Genomic DNA, 26377 nt, shown 5'->3' on the forward strand with positions numbered 1-26377 from the left:
ACTACATATTGTCAGCAATATTGACATGTTTCCACATAGCCCAGACCTAGAACACTATATGATGTTCAGTATTACGGTTCCACATTCTTACATCAGTAATTTTTATGTTGAATATTTAAGTGCTCTCCAATGATCAACTACTTCAGATCAAGTCCAGTCTGTAGTGGTGCTCTAAACATAATACCAGGATAGAAGGTTAGCACTTTAATCAGCCACAGATATCTATATAATAGCCACGAGAGAATCCTATAAAAACTCTGGCTTAATAGATCCAAACAACAAAATGGACTAGTTCATTCAAATACATACTTTTATTTAGAAACATTTTCAAGTAGAAAAAACCCTGTCAATAAAGTCAAAGTGGAACATATTTCTTCAGTTAAATGAGCTTTTCAGGGCAACAAAATTCTAAAAGGCCACATGATAATCAAAAATAGCACCACTGTAGAGGAAACAATGGCTAGTTAATCACATTTTTGGCATTATATATTCTTAACTGACGGGTTTTTTCTCTGGATTCCAAACAGATATCATGCATTACACAACTGCTTTATCACCAAGGTTTGCGTTCTACTACATCTTTTAGGACAACTTACCATCATAATTGTTTTAAGCACATCAGGCTCAATCAGTCCGAGTACTAGAACACCCCCCCCCCTCTTCCCACCCACCAAAATCCTGCAAGATACATGGAAAGGAATGAATGAAACAGGCTCGACAAATAGCACAAGGAGACAGTGCAAGAACAAATCATTTTAAATACAAATATTAAACTCTTGACATAACATAGATATGGAAGGTCGGGTAGGAGAATGAGAAAAACTGCTGACAGCTAAGAAAGGAAACAAATTGTAAAATCAAATTCGTAGGGTGCTAATTCCATCTTTAACTTGCACATACAGTCCTATCTGTGGCCATGAGTGTTCATTTCAGACTGTATGGAAGGTAACTTTGGGAAAATCTTAAAACCACGAGACACTTGCAAGCCTCTAGTTACAGGCATGACGCAGACTTCATTCAAGCCCTTCGATGTGGCCCACGGATCCTTGGGTGTTCTGTGGGAGTTAGACAGTCAATCCTGCGGCACCAGCTTGGAAGCATACTTTAAATACTCTTAAGGCATTTATTTATCAAGAAGTTCCATTTCACTCTGATCTAGCTTAACCATTTCGGCCATCTAGGTCCAATTAACTTCTGTTCCTTAAGCATCCATCACGGCTTGCTTCATGCACCCATGAAATCTCCAACTTTCCTGGCCATCGTCTGCATAAACCATTCTGGATCGACAAAATGCTGACACCTTGCTGCACATACTATACCTGCTAGATGTTAATACTGCTCTAAGAAATGAGAAAAAGCTCCTACTCAAACCCACTGGAAAAGGAGTGAAACTTCAGCAAGTGCACTTAGAGGAGTGAGGTCTTTTGCTTCTGAAAGAAAGTCCTCTGAGAATAATAAAAAAAGGGAATATTTTTACAGATAAGCACATGATTTGGGGTGAAGAATTCCGATGATAGCTAGGCTGTTTTGATGGGCATTAATATTCCTCTTGTTCTTCTGGTGGCGCTCCTTCATCTGGTACCACAAAACCCTCCTAAAAATGCAAAAGTAATTTAATTACTTAAGAGTAAATGGTTTAGTGCAACATGTTTGCCTCTTTGCCTTAAATTCAAGGACAAAACTCAAACAAAATAAAGTTACTAGCCCAAACAGTGTGGCAAACTGGGATAGGACAAAGAAGAGTATTGTGCTCTATTGTTTAAATAAAGGGCAACAAAACACTAAACCAAATAAATTCCAAAAAGGTAAATTCCCAAGAATGTATTGATTTGGAAAGGAGATGGAGCAGGTGGAGTACATTTAATGCATAGGACCACTATGAACCAACGATCACTCCACTGCATGCACAATATATCCTGCTTATCCTAATACTAACTAGGCTTCAAATTCAAATGATAAGCACCAGTAGCCTTGGTGCAATGTGGCAGGTTGTTAAGCTATAAAAAAAATCTCCTAGAGTTATGGGAAGTCTGGGATTACGGTAGGAGAGCTAAGCAGGTTGGGCAAGCCTAGGATTGGGACTGGTACTCCATAGGTCCACCAGTATCTGAAGAAAAAGTTACTTGCTTTCAGTAACAGTATTTGCTGGATACTATACATTTCAGCAGATTGCTCAGTTTCCAGTGCCAGGCTAGATCATGAACCTAGACCCCAAGCAACAGCTCTCCAGTGCCAAACTTTGCCCATCCAGAAAGTGACAGACAAAACGTGTCAACTGGCACTTTTGCCTATGTCCTACTGAGGCGTGTGGAGAAGAATCAAGAAAACAAAATGACAGCCACATGCAGAACCTGGGATCTTTTCTCAAAGGGGAGTCTGACAGAATGTTAGGAATCTTTAGAAGTAATAAGTATCCACAATAAATACCAGTAACTTTTTCTGATCAATACCTCTCCCTGCAGATTTGTCACAGAATTAATGCCATAGTAATACACTTCGGCAGGAGGGGCTGAGCAGTTTGGATTAACCATGAAAGACGCACAGCTTATCCTTGGCAAATCATCTGTCACTTTGTGCCAGAAATGCAAGAAAGACCACATGGTTGCAGAGACTGAGGGTTTTTTTTGGTCAAGGTGTGGCAGACTATGGAAAGAACCCCATTTTAAATGTGTACACTGTTACCACCTTGTCTGTTTTTTACCTGTGAAAAGACCACAAAGATGTCCTAGCATGTGTGACCAATATACATATGCTCTTCGTATTTACACAAAACAAACTTAACCAAAATGCAGCAGTGCGCTGTACAGGATCAATGCCAAAGAGGTCAACAGGTGATTGGAGAGGGAGTCAAGTTGAGACTGAAGGAGGATTTTCTGGATGATGTAATATTCTTTAAAGTGGGTCTTCAGCTCTTTCCTCAACTGAATCCGAGTTGGGGCTATTCTGGTGGACACTGTTCCAGAAGCAGTAGAATAGATTGGGAAGTCTTGTTGCTTTTTCTTTTTCACACTAAAGGCCATTTATGACCCTTTCATCACAGGGCAGCAAGTCACCTTACTGAGCTGCCCTGCGTCACAGGGAAAGGGCAGGAATGTGCCATTTATCCAATACGATTCAGAAAAGGGGGTGGTGATGGACAGAGTATCTTAATTAAGCAGAACACTCCTTCCCAGTCAACAGATCAGGGCTTGATCCATCACCGTTTTTTAGCTCACTGCACCATCCCAGCTCAGAACCTGGCTACATGCAAATTAGTCTGTCCCTGGCCCAGTGCATCATGGGAACAGGGCAGACCAAACTACCAAGCCTATTCTTTTACTGGAAAGGAAACAAGCTTCCGGGGACCGGTTTCTGGCATTACAGCAGTCTTCGGCCCGGCTTGCTTGAATCCTGATTGTGCAGTGAGCAAGGGACTCACATCTGAGCATACCCGTCCATCACCACCCCCTTTTCTGAATAGTTTTGTCCACCACAAGCGTGGAAGGGTATGCTAGACAATCTGCATTAAATTTTTAAGTAGTAAACCAAAAGTGTAAAGAAGGTGCAGCCCTCAGTAAAGCCTGGCTTGCCTCTACCAGGTAACAATGTTACAACAATTTTTCAAACAGAACCTGTCTGAACCCAAGGACGCACTTTTCACAAACCCTATATAGGTGTGCAACTTTTACAAAACTGATTAATACAGATCCATAAAAATATGTTTACAGTGTTCTAGTAATCAAATTATTTTCGCACTCTTCCATCAACAATGCGCAAGTAACTTTTGAATGTCAATTGGTAACCCAAGATTTCATGGAAGCAAAATATTCGAACAAAAAAATAAGATGCAAGAAAATGAAAATTATAAAAATGCGGCAACACAATGTTGAAAGCTGGCTATGAATGACAACCTGAAGTTCCAACCTGCTGACAAGGGTGGAGCGCTGGTTGTCTTGAATACCACTTACTATGAATCTAAAGTTGAACACGTAAGGGACACTGACATCTAGCTACTTTTGGAATCTGATCCCACCTCTGCTTTTCAGTTGTTTTTATCACAAATTTTAACAAAAGCGAAAGATCTCGGTTGGATTGATGAACACAAATTTCTGATATCTGAAGACCCAAAAAGAATGCATATTTCTATGCTCCCTAAAATGCATTAGGATCCAGTGGATCCCCATTCCGCCCTATTGTGGCCAGATGCGGATCACTGCATGAAACTGTTGGGAAGTTTTTAGATCATTACCTACAATCGTTGGTCCAGCAATTGTTTACATATGTTCAAGACACAACAGACGGTCAATAAATTGAAGGAAGTTATCATTCCTGAAGCTGCTGAACTCTGGATAAGTACCATTGATGTATCGGCACTCTATACATCTATCCCACATGGAGAAGGTATTGAAGCAGTCGAGTGGCTGCTCATGAGGCACGATTACATAGAAACCCTCAATATCTTGCTATTGGAACAACTTCATTTTAACCTGTAACACAGCTATTTTTTTTGGAAACAGCAATTCTACTTGCAAAAAACTGGTTCTACCGGGGCAGCGGCATATGCGAAAAATTTTATGGCTAAGTTCGAAGATACATACATCATGCACGACAGAGCAAGGACCGATCACCTTCTGTTTTATTTACGGTACATTGACGACATACTAATACTATGGAAGGGGACACAGCAAGAATTAGAAAATGTGTTAATCGTACTTAACTGTCATCCTGCCATTAAAGTCACTGTTAGGCCTGTCTGGCTTTTTGCGTAGTCCCTCCAAATTATTATTTATTTTGTCCCCTTTTTGCCCCTCATACCCTTAATAATTTTTGTCCACTGACTTTTTCTAGGTGTTGGTCAAGGGGATAGGTGTTCTTTTTCCCCCTCATAGTTTTTCACCTCAGGCCTAGAGGCCTGTTCTGACAGGAAATAGTTGGAGTCACAAAATGGTGGCTACCAACTGCCCTAACTGCCAAACCCAGAGCTTGCCCATAGACTAGTATAGGGCGTTCCAGAACCTTCTGGTCCCTTCTGGACCTCTGAGGGTCAGCCTATAAAAGGCGGAATGCTGGGCAGCCATTTTGTCTACCTGAGAGAGTCAGCTGGAGGACAGGCTATCTTGGAAGGTGGGGGGGGAGGCTAGTGAAAAAGTTGATCTCCTGGACTGGGAAGCAGCCTAATTAATCCACTTCTCTACTCCTCCTTTGGGATCCTTGTCTTGTCCCCGCTGTGGATGATTAAGGGAGACCCTGGGCGCCTGACTAATCCCTGGACTGAAAGAATAGGGAGGTGGACAGGAGAAGGAGACTACAGCACTGTGGGGTGCAGTCCTCTGCCCAGTGAAAAGACTTCTGCTGAGATTCCCTCAAACGGAGGAGGGCTAATCCTTGTGGCCCCCCCCACCCTTTTATTCAGTCCTCAATAAAATCCTGCCCTGGTTACAGCGACTGTCCCCTAGTTTAATCACCCAACAGAGTGTCATCTCTCACCTGCTGTGGAGTGAAGCCAGCGCCTGGTGAGCTGCCCTGGATCAGTGGTTGAGCGCCAACTGAGAAGAGCAGCAGGCGCTGAGGGAGCAGAGGCCAGGAGAGATCGGGCTGTTCCGCCCCTGTGACAGCGTGGGGGATCGGCGCCGAGTTGTGGCTGAAGAGAAGATTTGAAGGTGAGGAGCGGACCTAGAGGAATCCCTGCGGACTTCCTGAGTGGGCGGAGTTGTGGAGAAGAGCACCGGTAGGAGAGCGCGGGCTTCAGCGGGGAGACTCTTCCCCCTTCGCGCATGCCCGGTGGTGCGTTCGACTCCCCGAGGCGGAGCCAGCCGTGAAGAGCAGAGTTACCCTCCGATCAGCGCGAGGGAGTTGTGGAGAGTGACGCCGGGAGTCCCACGTCGGCAGAGGCGAGTAGCTACATCTTTCCCCCGCTCAAGCGCCTCACGGAAGAGCCGGCGCGAGCGGGAGGGGAGAGCTGAGGAGCCCGGCAGCCTGCTGTAAGCAAAAAACTCTTTCCCCCGCTCAAGCGCCTCACGGAAGAACCGGCGGGAGGGGAGAGCTGAGGAGCCCGGCAGCCTGCTGTAAGCAAAGATCTCTTTTCCCCGCTCGAGCGCCACTGGAGGAGCTGGCGCGAGCGGGAGAGGGGAGCGAGGTGCCCTGGAGGCTGGTGAGCCTTGCCAGCGCTTGGCTCCCTTTATCCTGTCAAGCGGATACCCCCACTCTCTGGCATTTCAAGATTACAACCACAAGTAAGGAGAATAACGCGAGGGCAGGGGAGCGAGACTTAACAAGTAGGGGAATAAAGAGTCCATTCCAGAGTGTGGAGCGCCCTTGGTTGATCCCTGAAGGGTCTATATGAAACGTTGCTCTAATTGGAATAGTCACATTTTCGGTTGTCAGTAGTGAGGAGGAAGGGAAGGAGTCCCCTTTGCTAGAGGAGTACAGGCTCTTCTGCAAGGAAACTACTGTTCTTTGATGGGAAGGTGACAAGCCAAGAAGGGAAATTATATGGTTGACAATGAAATGGTTATTGCATATTTGACTAAACGTAAAGTGCTGACACTGCCTCTTCTAAAGTAATGTTTGAGATGAAAGTCATAGGAAGTCATAATAGCAAAATTTAATCAATTATAGAGTTTAATGAGATGTACTGTTAATTGCAAATGCTACTTACCAGTATGCATCTGTTCTTGGCATGTAGGGCTGCTGACATTCATATCTGTGCATAGATCGCCGCCTAGTGTTGGGTCCGGATGATTGCACATTGTTGTCCTGGAAGAGTCTTCGAAGTATCACGAGATAGGTGGCTCCTCCCCTGGACTACAGTGCGCATGGGCATCGCCTCCATCCTCAGATTGTTTTTAGCCATTGTGGCCGAGATGGAGTGAACTATGTGAGTGATGACCATGCTATGAGCATATACCTGAATACTGCAGCTGCTACAGGCGCCGGGGAGGAGGGCGGGCGATATGAATGTCAGCAGCCCTACATGCCAAGAACAGATGCATACTGGTAAGTAGCATTTGCAGTTCGAGGCATGTGGGCTGCTGAATTCATATCTGTGCATAGAATACATAGCAGTCCCTCCATTAGCGGCGGCCGCCCGTGCCAGCTGCAGCAGTTTGGAAAAGTGTCTTGAGAACAGCCTGCCCTACAGCTGCCTGCTGCTTAGAGTGCACGTCTACACAGTAATGTTTTGTAAATGTATGTGTGGTAGACCATGTGGCTGCTCTACATATGTCCTCTAAGGGAATGTTTCCAAGGAAGGCAATAGAGGCCCCCAACTTTCTGGTGGAGTGGGCTCGTGGTGGAATTGTAAGAGTGCGCTTAGCTTTTGCATAACAGATCTGAATACATTTCACGATCCACCTAGCAATACCAGCCTTGGAAATAGCGTTACCTTTGTGGTGTGACGCAAAGGCAACAAAAAGCTGCTTAGTTTATCTAAAATCCTTGGTCCTGTCAATGTAATACGTTAGGGCCCTCTTGACGTCAAGGGTGTGGAGCATCCGCTCAGCCAGTGACTCAGGATTTTGAAAAAACACTGGCAACTCAATTGTTTGGCTTATGTGGAAATGAGACACAACCTTGGGTAGAAATTTGGGGTTAGTGCGGAGCACTACTCTGTTAGCATGAACCTGGAAGAATGGCTCCTGGATCGTGAGCGCTTGCAGCTCACTAACTCTCCGTAGCGAAGTAATTGCTACTAGGAAAGCCACCTTCCAAGTCAAGAACTGAAGTTCGCAGGAATGTAGTGGCTCAAAGGGAGGACCCATCAGCCTTGTAAGAACCACATTGAGGTTCCATTCCGGGGCTGGAGGGGTCCGTGGTGGAATGACCCTTTTGAGTCCTTCCAGAAAAGCCTTAATAGCAGGCACCTTGAAAGGTGCTGTCTATTTTGGAGATATGCGGCCATCGCAGACAGGTGAATGCGGATGGAAGTATATGCCAAATTACACTGGTACAGATGGAACAGGTAACAGATGATGTTTTGAATGGAAGCATCCAGTGGATTGATGTTGTGGTTTGCACAGTAAATGACAAACCGCTTCCATTTGGCCGCATAACAGGCTCTAGTAGTGGGCTTTGGTGCCTCCCGAATGATGTCCATACAATTCGGCGGAAGGTTAAGGTAGCCGAACTCTAAGACTTCAGGAGCCAGATCGCCAGGTTGAGCTGTTGCGGATCTGGGTGCTGAATTTCACCATGGCTCTGCGTCAAAAGGCTGGGTGTGAGACGAAGCCTTTGATGCGGTACCACGGACAGTTCCAGAAACGTGGTGTACCATGGTTGGCGAGCCCACGTTGGAGCAACCAGGATGAGGGTCATGGAGTGCTGCCTGAGCTTGCGTGCCACCAGCGGTATCAGGGGAGCTGGGGGAAAGCGTACGCAAATTTTCCGGACCAGTTCATCCATATCGCATTGCCTTGCGATTGCGGGTGTGGGAAACTGGCGGCGAAGCATTGGCATTTTGCGTTCTCCCTTGTGGCGAACAGGTCTATTTCTGGATGACCCCATGTTTGAAAGTACGGCTGGAGTACTGATGGATGTATCTCCCACTTGTGCATCTGGTGGCTGTGCCTGTTGAGCAGGTCCGCCATCTGGTTGTCCTTGCCTGGGAGGTGCTCTGCCATGAGGAAGATGTTCCTCTGAATGGCCCACTTCCACATGCTCCGAGCCAGATGAGACAGCTGTGGAGAGTGTGTCCCTCCCGGTTTTTGAATGTAGTACATGGCAGTCATGTTGTCCGTCCGGATCAACACGACCTTGTTGCACAGATGTACTTTGAACGCCTTCAAGGCCATAAAGATTGCCATCAGTTCCAATACATTGATGTGCATCTTCCTTTGCTGTAGTGTCCATAGTCCCTGCACTGTGTAGTGGAGTACATGCGCTCCCCATCCCTGGAGAGAAGCGTCCGTCGTCAGGATAATCTGTGGCACAGGCTCCTGGAACGGTCGGCCCTTGCAAAGGTTTTGTGGATTCCACCAATGCAGAGAGTTGTATGCGTGACCGCTCACCAACACTAGGTCTTTCAACTGCCCGTGAGCCTGAGTCCACTGACGTGCCAAGCACTCCTGAAGCGGACGCATATGTAGTCTCGCGTGCGGGACAATGGAGATGCAGGAGGCCATCATGCCTATCAACTGCATGAACACTCGTGCTGGAAGTGAGTGTTGAGGTCTGAATTTCTGAATCAGCGACAGAATGCTGTTGATCCTCACTGAATTTGGCTGCGCTGTGGCTGCCAGAGTGTCTATGGTCGCGCCCAGATACTGCCGTATGTGAGCGGGCTGGAGATGGGACTTTGGGTAATTCAGTGAGAACCCCAGATCGTGCAGAAGGTGAATGGTTTGGGACACGTGGTCGACGCACTGTGCGTGCGACTTTGCTTGAATGAGCCAGTCGTCCAGATAGGGGTATACGTGGATGTTCTGACGTCTTAGATGCACCGCCACCGTCGCCAGGCACTTGGTGAAGACCCTTGGCGCCGTGGTGACCCCAAAGGGCAGCACCTTGAACTGGTAGTGCTGGTTTTGAATGGTGAACCTTAGATACTCTGTGTGACGGATGCAGGGCAATGTGAAAATATGCATCCTTGAGGTCTAGAGTTGCTAGGAAGTCCCCTTGCTGAAGCAGTGGGAGAACCTGTTGCAGAGTAAGCATATGAAAATGCTCTGACAGAATGTACATGTTGAGTGGTCTGAGGTCGAGGATGGGTCTGAGGGATCCGTCATTCTTTGGGATTAGAAAGTACAGGGAGTAAACCCCTGTTCCCCTTTCTTGCAGTGGTACGAGCTCTATTGCCCCTTTTTGTAGCATGACTTGAACTTACTGCTGCAACAAGTGCAAGTGCTCGCCGGACATAGGATGGTTTTTTGGAGGTATGTTTGGTGGGATGGAAGTGAGTTCCAGACAATAACCGTACTGAATAAGAGATTTGACCCACCTGTCCGTGGTGATGGACTTCCACACGGGCAGGAACTGCTGGAGTCTCCCCCTGACCGGTGTTGTGGGGTCGGGGGGCAGTGACAAGGCGTCACTGTTTGCTGGCGGTGGAGGACCTGGAGCTGTTATTTCCACGTCCTCTGCCCTTGACGTTGTTGCCACGGTATCCACCCCTACCCTTGTTGGTATACGAGGTTTGGGTGTTAGTCTTATAGAATTGTGTGGACTGTGACGCTTGCCCCCTTGAGGTGCCTCTGTTATTGGAGCGGCGAAAGGAACCACCCCGAAACTGCTGGGACTGAAGGGCACCCATAGATTTAGCGGTGTCAGTGTCCTTCATCTTCGAGTGTGGCATCTACTTCAGGGCCAAACAGGTGGTCTGGATTTACTGTTTGGTTGAGGATGGTGGTCTGAATGTCTGGTTTAAAGCCTGATATTCCGAGCCATGCATGCCTGCGTAGCAGAACACTAGTATTGATGGCTCGCGAGGCGGTATCAGCCACATCCAGAGCACATTTGATGGAGGCATTGGTAATGAGTTTACCCTCCTGCATCAGCATTTCTGCACCCTCTTTATACTGATCTGGCAAGTGCTGTAGAAGTGTTTCTAGGGTGTCATAGTGCGCCCTATCGTAGCGTGCAAGTAGCGCCTGTGTGTTTGATATGCGCCATATATTGGCTGCCTGCGCAGCAATACGTTTCCCTGATGCCTCAAACACCTTTGATTCTTTGTCAGGGGGAGGAGCATCACCCGTGGTCTGTGAATTGGCTCTTTTACATGCGTTGGAGACAACCAAAGAGTCTAGTGGCACTGTCCCTTGATGTATGTTGGGTCAGTGGGCGCCGCCTTGTATTTTTTATCAATGCGAGGATTGATAACTCTTGCCCGGGTGGGCTCCCTGAAAACCTCTGGCGCATGCTTTAGCACACCCTTGAGCATGGGCAATGTCTTGATGGTTTTTTCAGCCACTGAGAAAGTGTCAAAAAGAAAAGCGACATCCATGGGGTCAGCGTGGAGGTCGACATCATGGTTGGCCGCAGCTCTCTCAATCAATGCGTTAAATGCTGCAGAGTCCTCCGTCGGTGAAGTCTTTGCAGCAAAAAGCTGCGGCTCGTGTCCTGTCCGAGGGTCCTCAGGATCGCCTCCAGCAGACAATGGCTCATTGACCTCCTCTGGATCAGAGTACGCTGGATAAGTGTACTCCTCCTCCTCGTCACCCTCCCCAGCGTTAGAGTGAACGGGTGAGAGTCCCAGACCTTGTGGAGACGCAGGCTCCATAGGGGCAGAAGTACCCGCAGAGTCCGACTTCTTTTTGAGTGGAATATGAAAATGCTCCAATACCGTCTCCGGGGTGATCTTCCTCTTAAGGAGAGAGAGCTTGCCTGTGTTGGCGTCGATGACAACCTCTCGACACTCCTCGTCCGTCAGTGGTTGGTGCCGTGGCTTCGGCACCACCAAGGATGGTTTAGGCGTAGACACCAGCTTCAGGGGCACCCCGGCCCCATGTCTTGGAGCGAAAGCCTTCGGCGTCGTCTTCGGCGTAGTCTTCGGCGGCAGCGTGAAGTGAATTGGCGGCTGCGCCTTCGCCGGTTTCTGTGGAGGCTTCGGCGCGACATCTTTCGGGCCGAGAGCCAAGTCTTCCTTCCGAATGCGTTGAAGGGACTCCACGACCTTTTTGGTCAAGGATGGGGAGGGCTGGACTGGCTCGAGCGAGTCCTCCGAGTCCGGAGTTGGTTCGGCGTCCAAAGGCGCAGTCTTCGGCGTCGACACAGCACCTCCTTTGGCCTGGTCGACTGGGATCGGTGCAGCCAGCGCCCTGGGCTCATCTTGACGCTTCTTGGAGGCCCTCTTAGGGACATCGACCTTCTTGGCGTCGACGCGGCTCTTCAGAGCTTCGACCAGCTTCGGCGCCGACGCAGCCGCGTCAGGCGTTTTTGCCTTCGGCTTCGACACCGGGGTCTTCGGGTCGGCCATTTTGGCGTGGCTCTTGATCTCGGCGGCCATCTTGTCTTTCTTCGGCGCCGAGGCCTTTGGAGCCTTTGATCCCACCAGTGGGACTTGCACTTTCGGTTTCGATACTGATGGTGCGGACCCTAATGGGTTTCACTTTCGGTTTGTGTACCGGGAGTGGCGCATCACCAATGTCCGTGGCCGGGCCCGGAGGCGGGGCCGTGGGACGAGTATTGAGGTCTTGGGTAAGGCCCGAAGGTGATCCCTCGACCTGGGCCGTATAATGGGGATTGACCCCCGAGTCAGTCTGAGGATGCTCCTCCTCTGAGTTATCCTCCACGGTGGCAATGGCACCGTCGTCGTCCCCTACCTCCTCGACGACTTCCTCAAACTCCTCGTCTCCCGCATCGTAGTTTTCATCCTCTGACGCCGGGTTGGAGTCCGAAACTTGTAGGACGGTGTCGTCATCAACGTCTTCCTCAAAGATGTTGGCTGGCGGGGGTGCTGATAACTGGGCCTGGAGTCTTGCGGCCCGACGAAGCTTGAGAGTCTTCTTACACCGGAACTTGGAGCAGGCCATACACCTGGCCTCATCGTGGTCCGGCGACAAACACTTGTTGCACACTGGGTGCACATCGAGGTGTGAATACTTTGAGGTGCACACCGGGCACCTTTTAAACGGAGTTCGTTCCATGTTGAAGTAGTCTGGAGCATCGTGTAGGCCTGTCCGCGCCGACAGCACGCGGAAGGGCAGCAAGTGTTCGGAGCCGATGAATAAACAAACCCGAACGATGAACAATACCGACGCGAATCCTAAAGACCTTTTGGTCTCAAGTAAGAAAAGTTAAACAACTATCGATTCCGACAGAGGGAACCGAAACACATCCGAACCCAATGGCGGAAAAAAACTGAGGATGGAGGCGATGCCCATGCGCACTGTAGTCCAGGGGAGGAGCCACCTATCTCGTGATACTTCGAAGACTCTTCCAGGACAACAATGTGCAATCATCCGGACCCAACACTAGGCGGCGATCTATGCACAGATATGAATTCAGAAGCCCACATGCCTCGAACACTGATTAATGTGATAAGTTGATACTTCTGAAAGTGCTATTACTAATTCTATTTATGACATCTGTATGTACGGAGTTACGATTTCCAGAGGTATGAAGCAGAGTATATTATTTTTATAAACAAGCACGTATTTTTCCAACTTTGGTGTAGCGTCCTTTTTATGTGTTATTGCGTGGATTTACTACTGGGTGGTTTGCAACCTTCACACTTGTGCCTCTAGAATTGCATGTCTTGCCCTAGGCCAGGCTACCCTAGGTGACCTGACATCCCAGGTTCTAACAGTCACTTATTCAATGAACTACTTCCATCAACTACTTAGATATTCTGATTGAGAAAAAAGGCAACATTTTGGTTACGAGGGTGTACAGAAAACCTACCGATAGGAATAACGCCTTACATTACCGTAGTTTCCACTCACCCACTCAAGAATCACTTGCCACTGTCACAATTCATTAGGGTCAGAAGGATTTGTTCTGAAGAATCCCAGGGAAGAGCAGATATTGAGGAAGCATCACGTCAATATTTAAAGAGAGGCTATCCGTCGGAAGTTGTAGAGGTAGCAAAGCAAAGAGCTTGCAACTTTGACAGAGCTCAACTACTGAGAAAGTCATATAAACAGACAGCAAATAGAGAGGTTTGCGTTCTCAAATATTATACTAACCACAAGAGAAATAAAACGTTGCATTACTAAATGTTGGGAGATCATTGAGCAGGAAGGGTACTTAAAGGATGTTTAAGGGTGGTCCCATTTTTGCTTTTTCTAGTTCCAAAAATATCAAAGAGCTATTAAAAGTAAGAAAGGTGAGACTCGAACGGACACTGCTCAATTGGGAATGCGAAAATGTCACAACTGTGGTAATGTGATCGTAGGTGAAAAATTCACACATCCACACACTGGGAAGCAGATGAAGTTAAAAATTACATCTGACTGCAACACGAGCAGGGTCATATATGCAACACGAGCAGGGTCATATATGCTATCAAGTGTCCATGTGGGTTTGTATAGGTCAGGCGCAACACAAGTAAGGTGAAAATTTGACTAACGGAACACAAAAGTACGATTCGCACGGCCAATGTAAAGTCTTGCTTAGCAGTGCATTGGGTGAAGAAAAATACTATACCTCAGCTGCGTTTTACCATATTAGAACAGGTGTCAGCTTTACCAGTGTGTTTATTTGTTGGAGTATACATTTTTATGATATTGCTGCTTTTGATGGCTTATTTTTACATTCAATGTGCAGTACTGTTTCTCTATTGGTTGAAAACACGCAAACATTCAGTTTTGAGTTGCACACCCTGTGTATATTGGAGGGCTTTATTGCTCTTATGCACACAGTCGTTTCACGAGGTAGTATTAGTGATTCCTGTGTTTCTTCTTGGTATGTTCTTTGAACATACTTAATTTACCTTTCCTTTTTACACGCATGCCTTACATCTTCACACATTCGCACTTGTGCATGGGCTATAGAAGCACCCAGACACGTTTCACTTTATTATTTTTCATAATTATGTTTGACACGAACAATGTTTAGGGCATTATATTCTGTACACTATTTTGATATTAGTCTGTCTATGCAGGAGTCCGTCTTTATTTTAGATATGAAAGAGACAATGTAGTCCTCTGTTCACGTTGAGTCTCTCTCAGGATATACTATTACGGGATCAGCTGGTATATCTAAGAGTCCACCATTTTTCTGTGGGACACAGTCTAGAATGCAGTCCTTTGTTTATGTCTACTCTTGATGTCACACGCGGAAGTTTAAATCTAGGATTTGGAGGCATGCCAGGTTGTAGCGATGATAGGAGAGTGGAGCCCGCGGCCTTAATTGAAACCTTAACGGTAAGCTCTAGACCTTGTAGTTTACGGCAGTATCCTTGGATTTATTGGATTGTTAAAGAAAAGGAGGAGTCATTAAGGATTTGAAAGTATGTGGCATTCACTGGTTTTGGGTCTGGGTAGGAGTTACTTGTAAGTGACTGGCTGAGTTATAGGTTTTAACTGAGATTCCCTTCTGTTTCCCTGGTTTTCTTCACTTTTTAGTAGTGCATATGCGTACCACTTACGTATTGCAGCAGAAGGTACATCTGTTGGGTATTCCTGTAGGAGAGTTCCTTTAGTTGTGAAAGGGTAGCACCATTGGCATGTTTTTTTAGATATATGAACCCTGCTTTTTTATCAGAGGTTTCGGTGATGCACAGGGCGACATAATACTGCACATTTTTGCGTGATTTGAACACAGACTACAGTACTTGTATAGTCTCATGCGTACTGGTTTGCACATTGTAACTCATAGAACCAGTGGTTTTGGGCCTGACCACGCCTTTGAGTTTTGTTGTGAAACATCTGGAATTTTAATCTTGCTTTGATTTGGGGTATACATTTTGATCATCAGAAACGTGGTTTGTATATATATTTTTGCAGCATCCCCCTGACGAAGGTGCTTCGCACCGAAATGCATTAGGAACTGAACTGTGAAATACTGCTTGGATGCATCAATAAATGAACACATGAAAAGAAAAGAAATCAGGATACAGTGCTTTGAACTATCAACATTGTGTTACCGCATTTTGATGATTTTCATTTTCTTGCATCTTATTTTTTTGTGTTTGAAAAGTTACTTGCGCATTGTTGATAGTGCGAAAATGTGATTACTAGAACACTAAATATATTTTTATGGATCTGTATTGATCAGTTTTGTAAAAGTTGCACACCTATATAGGGTTTGTGAAAAGTGCGTCCTTATCCATTCTAATATACTAAAGTGAGACCAAACCTTGAGGCAGGTAAGCTCCGGAACCACAGCGCCAACCGGAGCACCACATGCAGCGTTGGAAAGGTGAGGCAAAGCAGATGGACATAGGCTATACACCGGCGCTACATATACGTTGGAGGGGACAAAGCACGTTGTGTGACAAAGTAGTCAGTTGGAAGTAGCACCGGCTTGGAGGTGGGCGTGTGCGTACGTTTGGAGCGTGTGAATAGCGTTTTATCGTGGCAGCGGAGTATGCCGTCGGGTGACAGATGTGGCGTGTGGAGTCTCAGTGCATCACGCTGTGTTGTGGATGCAGAGCCCGGGCACAATGTGCACGGCAGAAGGCACATATCGCTGGGGCAGGCTGTGAGGCCAGAACTTCAGAGCAGGCACACACGTGTCGGCGCCTGCACATATTGCTGGGGCACATTCTAATTGCACACATGTCTGTCATACCCAGACAACGTCGGGACAGGTCGCTAGTTTATTTATAAAGTTTTAGTTCAGACAGGTTCTGTTTGAAAAATTGTTGTTAACCAGGTTGTAGCCTTACAAATGTCTACTTAAGGAATGTTTAGAAAAAAATCCATAGTGGCTTCCTTTAACGAGTGGACATTAGCATAAACATGTTAGCATACATTTAACAATTTATCCAGCAATGCCTGCCTTGGAAATTAGGTCTCCTATGTGAAGCTTCAGAAAAGGCACTTGCTTTGGCATGGGGATGGATTTGATTTCCATCAATTTTATACAAGTAACCTCTTGACATGGACATGTAAAGTGTTCAATGGTCTTTCTACTACAAAATCTGAGTGTGGAAAATTGATGCTCAGTTAAATAGTCTGGCAAATGTGAAAAGCGGAAAATCACTTTGGTAGGAATTATGGGTTTGTAATCAAAACCATTTTCTCGACAACCTGAATGAATGATTCCTCATGACTCCGGTGTACTGAGTGGTGGGCTGTAGCAACACTAGAGCCTCCCATATGTCCTCTCAGGCAACTGCTATTACTATTTTGTGGTGTGTACTGTGGCGCTTGTGCTGGATAATCTTCCTGCACCAGAACACTTTGCAGACCTAGGTGGTGGACTCGTGCTTGTGTCACAAGCATGGATTAGATACCTATTTATGTTGGTCTGACAAGTGAAATTTGTTGTGTGTTTTCTCCATAACACCTTCACGTCAGTCTTTCCCCAAATAAGACCAGAACCCTTGCAGGAGCCAAGTAAACACTTCTCAAAGGGGAGGGCCCTTGGTCAGAGTCTGGTACAAATATCTTGTCACTAAGTCGTAGGTCCCCTCAGCTGGCACTGAAGATACAAGTTCAGAAATGTCATTGGTTCCAGAGCAGACACTTGACTGTCCCAATGCCAGAAAAAGAGAAAACGTGCAGGGGTCTGTTTTGGTGCAATGTGGGCTACAGATGGCCCACAAGAAGCTTTGCAACTCGCAAACCTGGTTCAAGAAAAATAACTTGCAAACATCTATTCTCAACACTAGATGGCAGAAGTACACAGAGCGAATATATCTATGGCATGCTACAAACAGTCTGTTTTGTGGTAAGCTTTAGGTGAGTCCTAGACAACCAGGTCTGGATGAGGTGCAAGCAGTGAGGATTTGGATTATGGAGCAGAGGAGACGTTAAACTATAATGGGGTCTGTGGGTTTGTGAATTTGTGATCGCTGCGAGCAGAGTCCCAAGAAGCTTAATGAAGAGGTTGAAAATGAAAGGGGGCACAATGGAACCCAGGGGAACTCTGAGGGTAATCATGATCTTCTGACAAAGTACCCATGTGAGTAAACTGGTGCCAGACTGACAGTACCAGTGAAAGAAGTTTCCTTTGAATCCCAAATGGGAATTTAAGGTATTGATCATGGAAGGGTGGTAGCCTGTATCAAAGGCAGGTTAAAAGGTCCTAAAATACCAGAAGGCAGCATTCATCTTTATCTCTTATCAGGCGGCTATCTTCGATTCTAAAGCATAATCTGGTTAATGTGACCTTCAATGAAAGGTAGATGAAAGGTTAGTATTTGGCAAGGATGGAGACATATAGCCTGGGTTTTGTCAGGAAAGAGGATCTGCCAATGAGGGAGATGTTGACTCCTGTGAACAGGCATGAGAGCTTTCCCAGAGAGGGCCTTAAAATAAAGCGCTCTATGGATAAAGGTACAACATCTTAATAGATGGTGGCTTTGAAGGAATGTAGGTCAGAAAGGTCTTTGAAAAGAAAGGGGACTGAAGGACGACCAGTCTGATACACCATTGAAGAGTATGTTGTAATAAGGTTTTTGTGCTATCAGACCTACTGCACTATTTAAAGTAGTTGATGGCTTTGGCTGATGTGATTAGTTGTGCGCTTGTTGCATAGAGTAACTTCAGTAGCATGAGGCCATGCAGGAGGTTCCGTATCATCTTTTCACATCTGAGCTAGAGCATTTGTCCTTCGCAGGGTATTTGGAATACCCAGGAGTTAAAGATTTTAGTTTGCACATTTGTGTTTTGGTAGAAGTGTACATGTACACAGTTTAAGAAAAGTGTTGATGCAGTTTAGAAGGGTACTTGTGTCAGATGTAGAGGGGGCAGTGTAAGAAAAGAGCTTTAAGTTGCCTATTAAGAATTATTTGAGCTGAGGAAGGAGATTGGGATGGCCAGGTGGTCAGTTAAGTCTAGAGGCATGGGAGACTTGCACTTAATGGTTGGCGATGTTAAATAGATCAAGTTGAAGAAATTGCCTTCAGAGTGTTGATTGGGCGTCGTACTGTATCAACTGAGTGTCTTTTCTGGCTCAAGTTGTTCAGAAGTTTGAAGTTGCAGCTGATGGTGGTACAAACGTGTTGATTAGAAGGCAAGGATGTTTAGGAAACCTGTAAATGAAGTGGCGTACTGAGCTGCAGAACTGGAAGCTGCATGTGAAGAGACCCATGAAGTTGAGAGATGTCATCTATGGTGCAGGACTAATGGATGACAGAGGCATACTCCTTATGAGCACAGTCTGTTTGTTGTGGCTTGTGAAGAAGAATGACGTACAAGGATGTGGGGTGTAGCCATGTATTGGTCATAAGAGTACTCAAAAGTCTGATGTCTGGTGCATGGAGTATTGCTGACTGCATTGATTAGCAGGAGCTGATGTGAGTCACTGACTAGGTGAGAACTGCTTCATGTGATCAAGGTAGATAAGATAAACTGTCAATCCCCCCTAAAGCGTGGACACCACAGCCAGAAGCCCAGGTAGTACCCTGACTAATATTAGGGACCAGCAATATGCATGCCATTGCAACAGTAGCAGTTTTGGGCACTGGTAGAATGAGCCCTCAATCTCTAAGTATGTTGCATCTTGGCCAGCATGTGGTAGATCTGGATAACTATACACCCAGACTGCCATCTTTTACTGCCTCGCTTTTCTTTGCCCCCAGAGAACCCTACAAAGAGCTGGTCATCCAGAGACTGATTTAAAAGTTCCGTGCTCTTTGGGGCTCCAAACAACTGAGTCTCCCTTCGCTCAAAGAGGAGAAGTGGAGCAAAGAACACCAGGAGTGTGACAGACTGGCCAATAAAAAAGGCACAGCCTCTGGTAGAAAGGCTACTCAAGTGCACAGCACCATTTGTCCTCGGAAATGCTGATGTACAACAGCTATACTGAAACAACTTGAAGCTCAATCACACAAACTGATGGGATCTCAATGCAAAAACTGTCTTCAGGGTCAGGAGAAAGCTGGATATGCCCAGCCTAATCTGATTTTATAGAAGGACGCTTGGCTGACAAGATGACACTACTTCTATAGGTAGATTCACCATTTAAGCCTTAAATTGTGCAGGCCAGGGTGGAAAGCCCTGCTTTGCTGCTGAGGTGGTGGCAGAAGATTCCCTCAAAGCAGCAGATTGATCAAAGGGCAGGCACTCCTACCCAGAGACTCCAGGTAACACCCCTCGCAGCAGATTCCTCATTTTGACAATTTCCCCCAGGCGTCAAACTGTATCTGGAAACTTTTCAGTAGTCTCTCAGTACGCCATCATATCTGTGCTGAAACCCAATTTCCTAACATTGTTTGAATGCTACATAGTTTTTATCAGTAAAACTGCAAGTTAGTGCCAAATTTTGTGGCCATTTCAATGGAAAATGTGCTGCCTGTAAATAAGTGCACTGCCACATCATGTTTTCCTGCATCCGCACCAATGAAAATGCTATTAGTGGCTTAAGAGGCAAGTCAGGGGTCATGTTTACCCTATATGTCAATCCCAATTCTTATATGGAGCAAACCTTTAGTCTTAAAGAAATGTAAAAAAAATATATTTAATGTACAGAAGAAAAGCTGAACGTGCATTTTTGATGGTGCTCTTATCTGATAAAGAAAAAGTCAGCGCTATAAAAATGAAATTTGCACAGGATCACAGCATGAGACCAGTTTACAGGTTAAGTACATTACAGTAAGGTCGAGTGGATTATTCAAGTTACTAGACCTGCAGGACTAGTAACATTTTTATGATTTTTTAAGGCATGAGTGGTGATAATCTAAAGGCATTGTATCTGCAGATAAAGAAAATTCATTTTTGGATGGATACTTCTAAGTTAATGTAGAATAATTTTTGGATAGGCAAATGGAAAAAGTGAACGAGAAAGGGGCGGGGAGCAGAGCAGTAATCTGCACACAGCACAGGTTTCAGGGAGTCCGTTGCAAGGACACTACCCTATTTACTTTGGTTCTAAGCTTGTGTTTTTCCTTCCTTCAATACTGGTGCTGCGAGGGTGTGTTTACACAATCTAGTGGAAATGGATTTTAGGACTGTTTTGCCAAATATTGCACCATTCAAAGCTAAGAGATTCACAGTGGTATCCTTTAAAGTGTATGTGGATGGCCCTCCGATAGGCTTCTGAAGTTTGTATCGTTAAAGCCAATCATGCTGGCTTTAATCTATTTTTTTAATAAATCTTTTATTATTTGAAAAACAAGGTAAAGGAATAGACATACCGGGTGCCATACATTCAAACATAATAATAAGGCGAACAGGTACAAAAACAGGATAGACGCGGATCAATAAAAGAATAGCTGAGATGCCCACGCTAGGGATTACAAAGCTGGATTTGCGACATTACAAATCTACGACCCAAGTTAGGTGCAAGCCCTCAGAACCTGCCCACCCATAGAATCAGGATAGTAAAAGAAGCATGGTCACCAGATACTGGAATATAGTCAAGATCAGGATAATTCGCCAATATTACGTACTAAAGAGAAACTGAAAGAGAGTGAAGAGAAAGAAACCATAAAAAACAAAAGCAAAAACAAAATAAACCCATCCCCCACCCTGCACCCCTGCATATGGCTATCGCCTAACCCCAACTAGCAGTGTGCCTGTCGCCCCAACTAACTAAGTACTAAAAGTACAAAAAGTGGGAGGAGGAGAGTTCCATACAGGCTCCCGGTCTCTCCCCCCCCCCCCCACCCCCCCCAGCCCCCCCCGCAAGAAAAACAACCCCTGAAGTAACCAAAAAGCTATCAGGAATTATAGACAGAATAAAACAGGGGAGGTTTTAAACACTGCCCAACCTCCCGCAAGCATAATGGTAGCAAATCCAGTGTCCTCTAAAGCCCCTAAATCAGACCCAGTCAGTCAATCTCCTCCTTGGCCCTTCCGATCTTTCATGCAAACTCCATCCGGTTGAACCACAGTAGTCACAGGAGAATCGAAGTGCGACAGGAGTTCAATAAAGTTCAGTCTGGGGCAAGTCAAAAACGTTAAGTCCTTGCAAATCTCAGCCGCAAGTAAGCTCCCCCTCACAGACATTAAGTCCAGATGCGGTTTCCTCCGTGAACATAGAAAACTGCCAGGGAGGGAAAATATGTTGTTGCCATCAGATGGTCACCAATGGAAGTCTCCAGGAGTGGAGAACAGAGTAGATCTACCTCAGTTGATAGCAATGGTAGTTGCGACAATCCTTTCGAAGCACCAAGTTCGCAATTATTTATTTGCACACTGACCAAGGGCATCATTACTTCTTCCTGCACGGGGCCCTCATCCTCCGTTACTATGTGCATCGTGGGAAACTCAGTTCGTTTTAGATCTTGCAATGGATCAGAGCCCAGACTCAGACGCCCAGTTTCAACTTCACCAGGTATCATTTTGTGGACAATGGCTTCCAGATGTAAATGAAGTGCCCCGATAGCGGCCAGTACAGTCCTCAACGACGGCTCACACTTCGTCCGACCCATCTCCGCTCGCTCGATTTCAAACATGGTCGTATTCCCCGGAGAGCAGGGCCTCTCCGGGGGAATAGGCAAGAGCGGAGAGGAGGGCAATGAAGAGCGCCTTCTCGGTTGAACAGCCGCGATCTGCATTCCGCTACCGTGAGCGAGGACCCCAACCCAGTAGACTCTGGCGGCGGCAAACCGGGTCTCCAGGACAGGAGACCCCCAAAACCCAACCCCCCCCACCCACAGACATATTTTGTCACCACTCCTTCAATAGCAACCACACCAAATGACCGCCATCAGAATCGGCGAGGATAACCTCCACTGCAAGAGAACGGACTCTGCCTGAGTCCCACTGCCGATGTTGTTCAACTGTAGCCCGGCTGGGTCAGTAGAGGCCCCAGCTCACAAGCTGGGTTAGCCCGAAATTCAAAACACGATACAACTCAGTCAATCAAGGCGATAAAATTCTCGGGATTGCACCATCAGACGCAGCAACAGTTCATCCACAAGGAGGTCGGGCGTAAGATCAGGATATATGACAGGATCGTCTGACTGAAGACGGAGGTCGGCGGAGCCGGGAGCCTAAGCGGCCATCTTGGTTGCTAGCGTAGCTCCTCCTCCTGGCTTTAATATGCCTTTAAAAGCGTACACATTTGCATGTATTAGCACATTAAAGCTAGTGAGAGGATCTGCTGGGTGCCGTAGGAAATTGTCCAGGAGTGCCCTGATGTGATCTGTGGCTGCGACCAGGGCGCTCCAAGTGCTGTGACTGGCTTAGAATCGGGATTGAGAGGGGTCCAGGAGGTTTGTGTGTTGCAAGTATTTGTCAGATGCAAACGATTGCCTTCTCTAGAACTGGGAAGAGGAGCAAGAAGATGGGACAGTAGTTTTTAGGTTCTGCTGGGTCAGTCTGTTTTTTCATGAGGGGTGTCCCTTCAGTGTGTTTCCAGTCTTCAAGGAAGGAGGCCAAGATGGAGGTGTACAGGACAATTTAGCATGGTGCCTAACTTCTTGCTCCAGAGGTTGAAGATGTGGTGAGGACAGAGGTCCGAGGGTGCCCCAGAGTGCACAGAGTTCATGAAGGAGATCGTGGCTTCAGTGGAGTATCCCAATGGGTTAGCAGGTATTCAGTGTTTGTGGGTGTCAGCAGCCTGATGCGGTCAATGGTAGTGGTGGTTGGAGGGTGTCAGTTCTTGGGAAGAGATTTAGTTTGACGAAACTGTAGGGTTGGATAACTATCACAATGGCAAAGTGCCCCGTGCAGCGGTTCACACTAGCTTCAATGCGTCTGCTAGGGAGTTCTTCTTGGTTTCTTTCAGGAGGTGGTATGTCTCCTGCCTTTGCTGGAGCGCCACTTCCTTTCTAGTTGACGGCAGTTGTGTTTGGTGGATTTCCGCCTTGCTGTGAACCAGCTGGCTCTTTTGGCATTGGTTTAAGCTTTTGAGGAGGCAGCACCAGCAAGCAAAGATGCACCTCCTTGAGATGGGTTAACATGTTCAGAACAGCTAGAAGAATCTGTTTACAAAACATCTGCAATGTATCAAGTAATTCATGACTGTAAAATGATGCAGAGGCTTGGTAAAGTTCACAAGTACCACACCATTAAGAACTGTGGTCTTGCACTTATTGGCTTTTCACTGACATTTATTACGAGATAGTATATGGCAGAGCCAGGGTTTCAGCTGTGAGGTGGGAGCACTAAATAGGGGGGAGGTCAACACCAAAGAGCTAAGTGGGCTGACTGAAAGCCCTATGTGCATTTTGAAGCTATACAAAATCTGACAGTCAAAGCTGTATGGAGCCTGACCAAAAGTTGATCGAAAAATTGAATTTCAATAGGCACTACCTATAGGTAACATAACATTCAGTCACGAAACAGTAGCTACACAGATTGTACACAACCTTTGAACAAAAACAACACTCAAAGATCTGGCAATTTCCCCCCCAATACATTATCCAAGTTCCTTTAACTGGCGGTTTTACAAATAAACAAGTTCCTCAATCACAGTCTCATTCACTATTAGGAACTTCCATAATAATTATAAAGCAAGGTCACGTTCGCCGTTTTGTGCCAACCCCGCCCCCCCAAAAAAACCTCACTTACATCTGTGGCATAGAGAATTTCTATAATTTTCTGTAGTACTGGATCAGTTTCTCCTTCATTCTCCTGGCAGATCAACTCAATGTTTCTCAGCTTCCCAAAGTAAAAGTCTCTCTCTTTCTCCAGGTCTTCCACCGTTACTTTTAGCAGGTTAATCTGAAAAGAAAGCCAGTGCTATTATGGACACCAAATTGCAAGGTTTCTTTCAAAAACACAACTTAAAACAAATATACTCTACAAGCCAAATACCCACTTTCACCTTGTGCAAACATTTTTATATTAAAGCATTGTCCAAAACATTTATATTTTTAGAAAGCACGCTTTATTAATCTGAAAGCTAATTGGAGGCTCTCTTGCACTTATCTAAATCCTGTTTGTTTCCTTGTGAAATAAAAGTTATGTAGCAAGGGAAAATCATAGTTGCGCTTTCATTTGTGTAGCAGAAAAATGCAGATCAATAATGAAGGCTTACTTGAATACACCAGTGCGATTCCAACATTAACAAAATTAGGTCTGCGGCAGACTAGGGAGCCTTTGCTGTAGTGCTTTAGAGTAATGAAGATAGAAAGGCAAGGGAGCAATACGGAGCAGACCTAAGTGAAAGATGGAATTTGGAACGAACAACAAGCGTCAATCCAGGCACACACCTTGAACCATTTTTTTTATTGGAGTATGAATAATGCACTTTCAAAGACAGTGATTTGTAAGTTTCACCAGAAACATCACATGAGATAATGCAAATCATTTCCTTTGAAATTACTTATTTATCTTGGGAAACTGTGACCATAAACTTGCAGAAGGTGTTGGTTAATCTGAGCTCAGAGCCCTGGTCGCTATGGCATAGAGCAGATATACTCAAATTGAGCAACGGATAGAGTATTTATGCAGTACTGAATCAGTAGCAAAGCTGAAATGTAAAACAAAAATAAAACTCAATTAGAAAAAAGGATTACAATTTAATGAACAAAAGAATGCCAAAATGACCAACAAAAAAAACAAGGAGATCTGAGTGCTAGTGAGATTCATACTTAACAAAAAAAATCATTAAAAAGATGCAAATGATAGTCAATGGTCACTGTGGAACAAGACATACTTGCTTACAACTTGTTGCCGAATGTGACCAACCAGGTTCTCCTGACAGCGAATATTAGGTCTACCAAAAGGCGAAAAATCCAGGGTGACCCCCACAGAAAGGAAAAAATATCCTACAACCTCCATTTGCTATGTTCAATAACTAATCTACCTGTTGAAGAGAGGTTATGAACAGGGACTGAAATTTGGTTTTGGGTACCTTTAAATAAACTTTGATTAAACAACGTTGTAGGAAACTGGCTCTGTATGTACTATACCAAAGTAAGGTATAGTGTGCAGAGTCCAAGAGATCTCCAGAGGTACAGCATAGGCTAAATTAGATTAATCACTAACAGCTCTTTGTGGTACTGTGGTCGGGCAGTTAGGCTTATCAGGAGGTTGTAGTAAGCCTTTATTGTATGCACTCAAGACTGAAAACACAATTGGACAGAATCTAGACCAATTATCCAAGTTGAAAAAAGGTATGCTTATGTCTTTTCTAGAGCCAAGCAGGCACAGGTAGGTAATCTACACTTTCAAATGCAAAGCTTTACAAGGAAATGCAATGGTGAGTGGAATTGGCTTAGTTACAGGTTTGTATTTGCTTTTAACCCTTTCGATGCTGATGACGAGCTCAGCTCGTCATGATGCACGGTTGAGCTGTGCTGATGACGAGCTGAGCTCGTCATGAAACCATAGCAATAATGAAATACCAGCATAGGAGGGGAAAACACCTAGCAGCCAAGGTGTTAAAACAGTTTTTGATTACTTCTCAGTTAGAGTATTTGAGGTACGGAGATCACACAAGAACACGCTGAGGAACAAAACTAGTAACATTGGATCCTATGGGGGGAAAAAGGATGTAGGTTTGCAGGCAAGTAAACAACCTGCAAGAATAGTTTTTGGGGGTTAGAACCAAGGTTCAACTGGGCACTCAAATTGCACCATCATTTGTCTCAGTAACAAAATAACATAGCAGTAGGTACAAAAGAGAAAGGCCTCTGCCTCATTCCTTTTGTAGCATATCCACCTCTTTTTGCAAAAGAGACCAAAGCAACAGACAATCAGATTAGCCTTACCCCATAGAACCCTAATGAAATAACCTCAGATTTTCTTAACTGTATAACCAAACTTGCTGAGGGCTGAGCTTTCCCAGGGGAGGAGTGGAGGGTGGGCGCATTGGAATACTGGAGAACCAAAGTTAAGGTAAGCAACTTGTTTTCTTACTCCAGTATTGGAACTTTAGATTCCCATAGCTTGTATCAGTAGCTAGCAGTCAGAGAGCACATTTTGCTCCCTCTGTCATCTCTTCCTCCATTACCTCT

At 45.6% G+C, this 26377-nt stretch overlaps 1 protein-coding gene across 6 annotated transcripts in view; it reads right to left on the bottom strand.

Moving 5' to 3' along the window:
* Positions 1–289: 289 nt before the first annotated feature.
* The window catches only part of MAPRE1 (microtubule associated protein RP/EB family member 1), a 101161-nt gene continuing 75073 nt past the window's right edge, over positions 290–26377 (bottom strand). For all 6 annotated transcript variants that reach the window (XM_086948361.1, XM_086948358.1, XM_086948363.1 and 3 more), the window contains 2 exons: positions 23985–24137; positions 290–1594 (listed from right to left, as the gene is read on the bottom strand). In XM_086948361.1, coding sequence (XP_086804487.1) covers positions 1538–1594; positions 23985–24137 — 210 coding nt within the window. In that variant the 3' untranslated portion in view covers positions 290–1537. The remainder of the gene's footprint in view (positions 1595–23984; positions 24138–26377) is intronic.

This window comes from Lissotriton vulgaris, unplaced genomic scaffold, assembly GCF_964263255.1.
Source record: "Lissotriton vulgaris unplaced genomic scaffold, aLisVul1.2 SCAFFOLD_956, whole genome shotgun sequence".
Taxonomy (NCBI): domain Eukaryota; kingdom Metazoa; phylum Chordata; class Amphibia; order Caudata; family Salamandridae; genus Lissotriton; species Lissotriton vulgaris.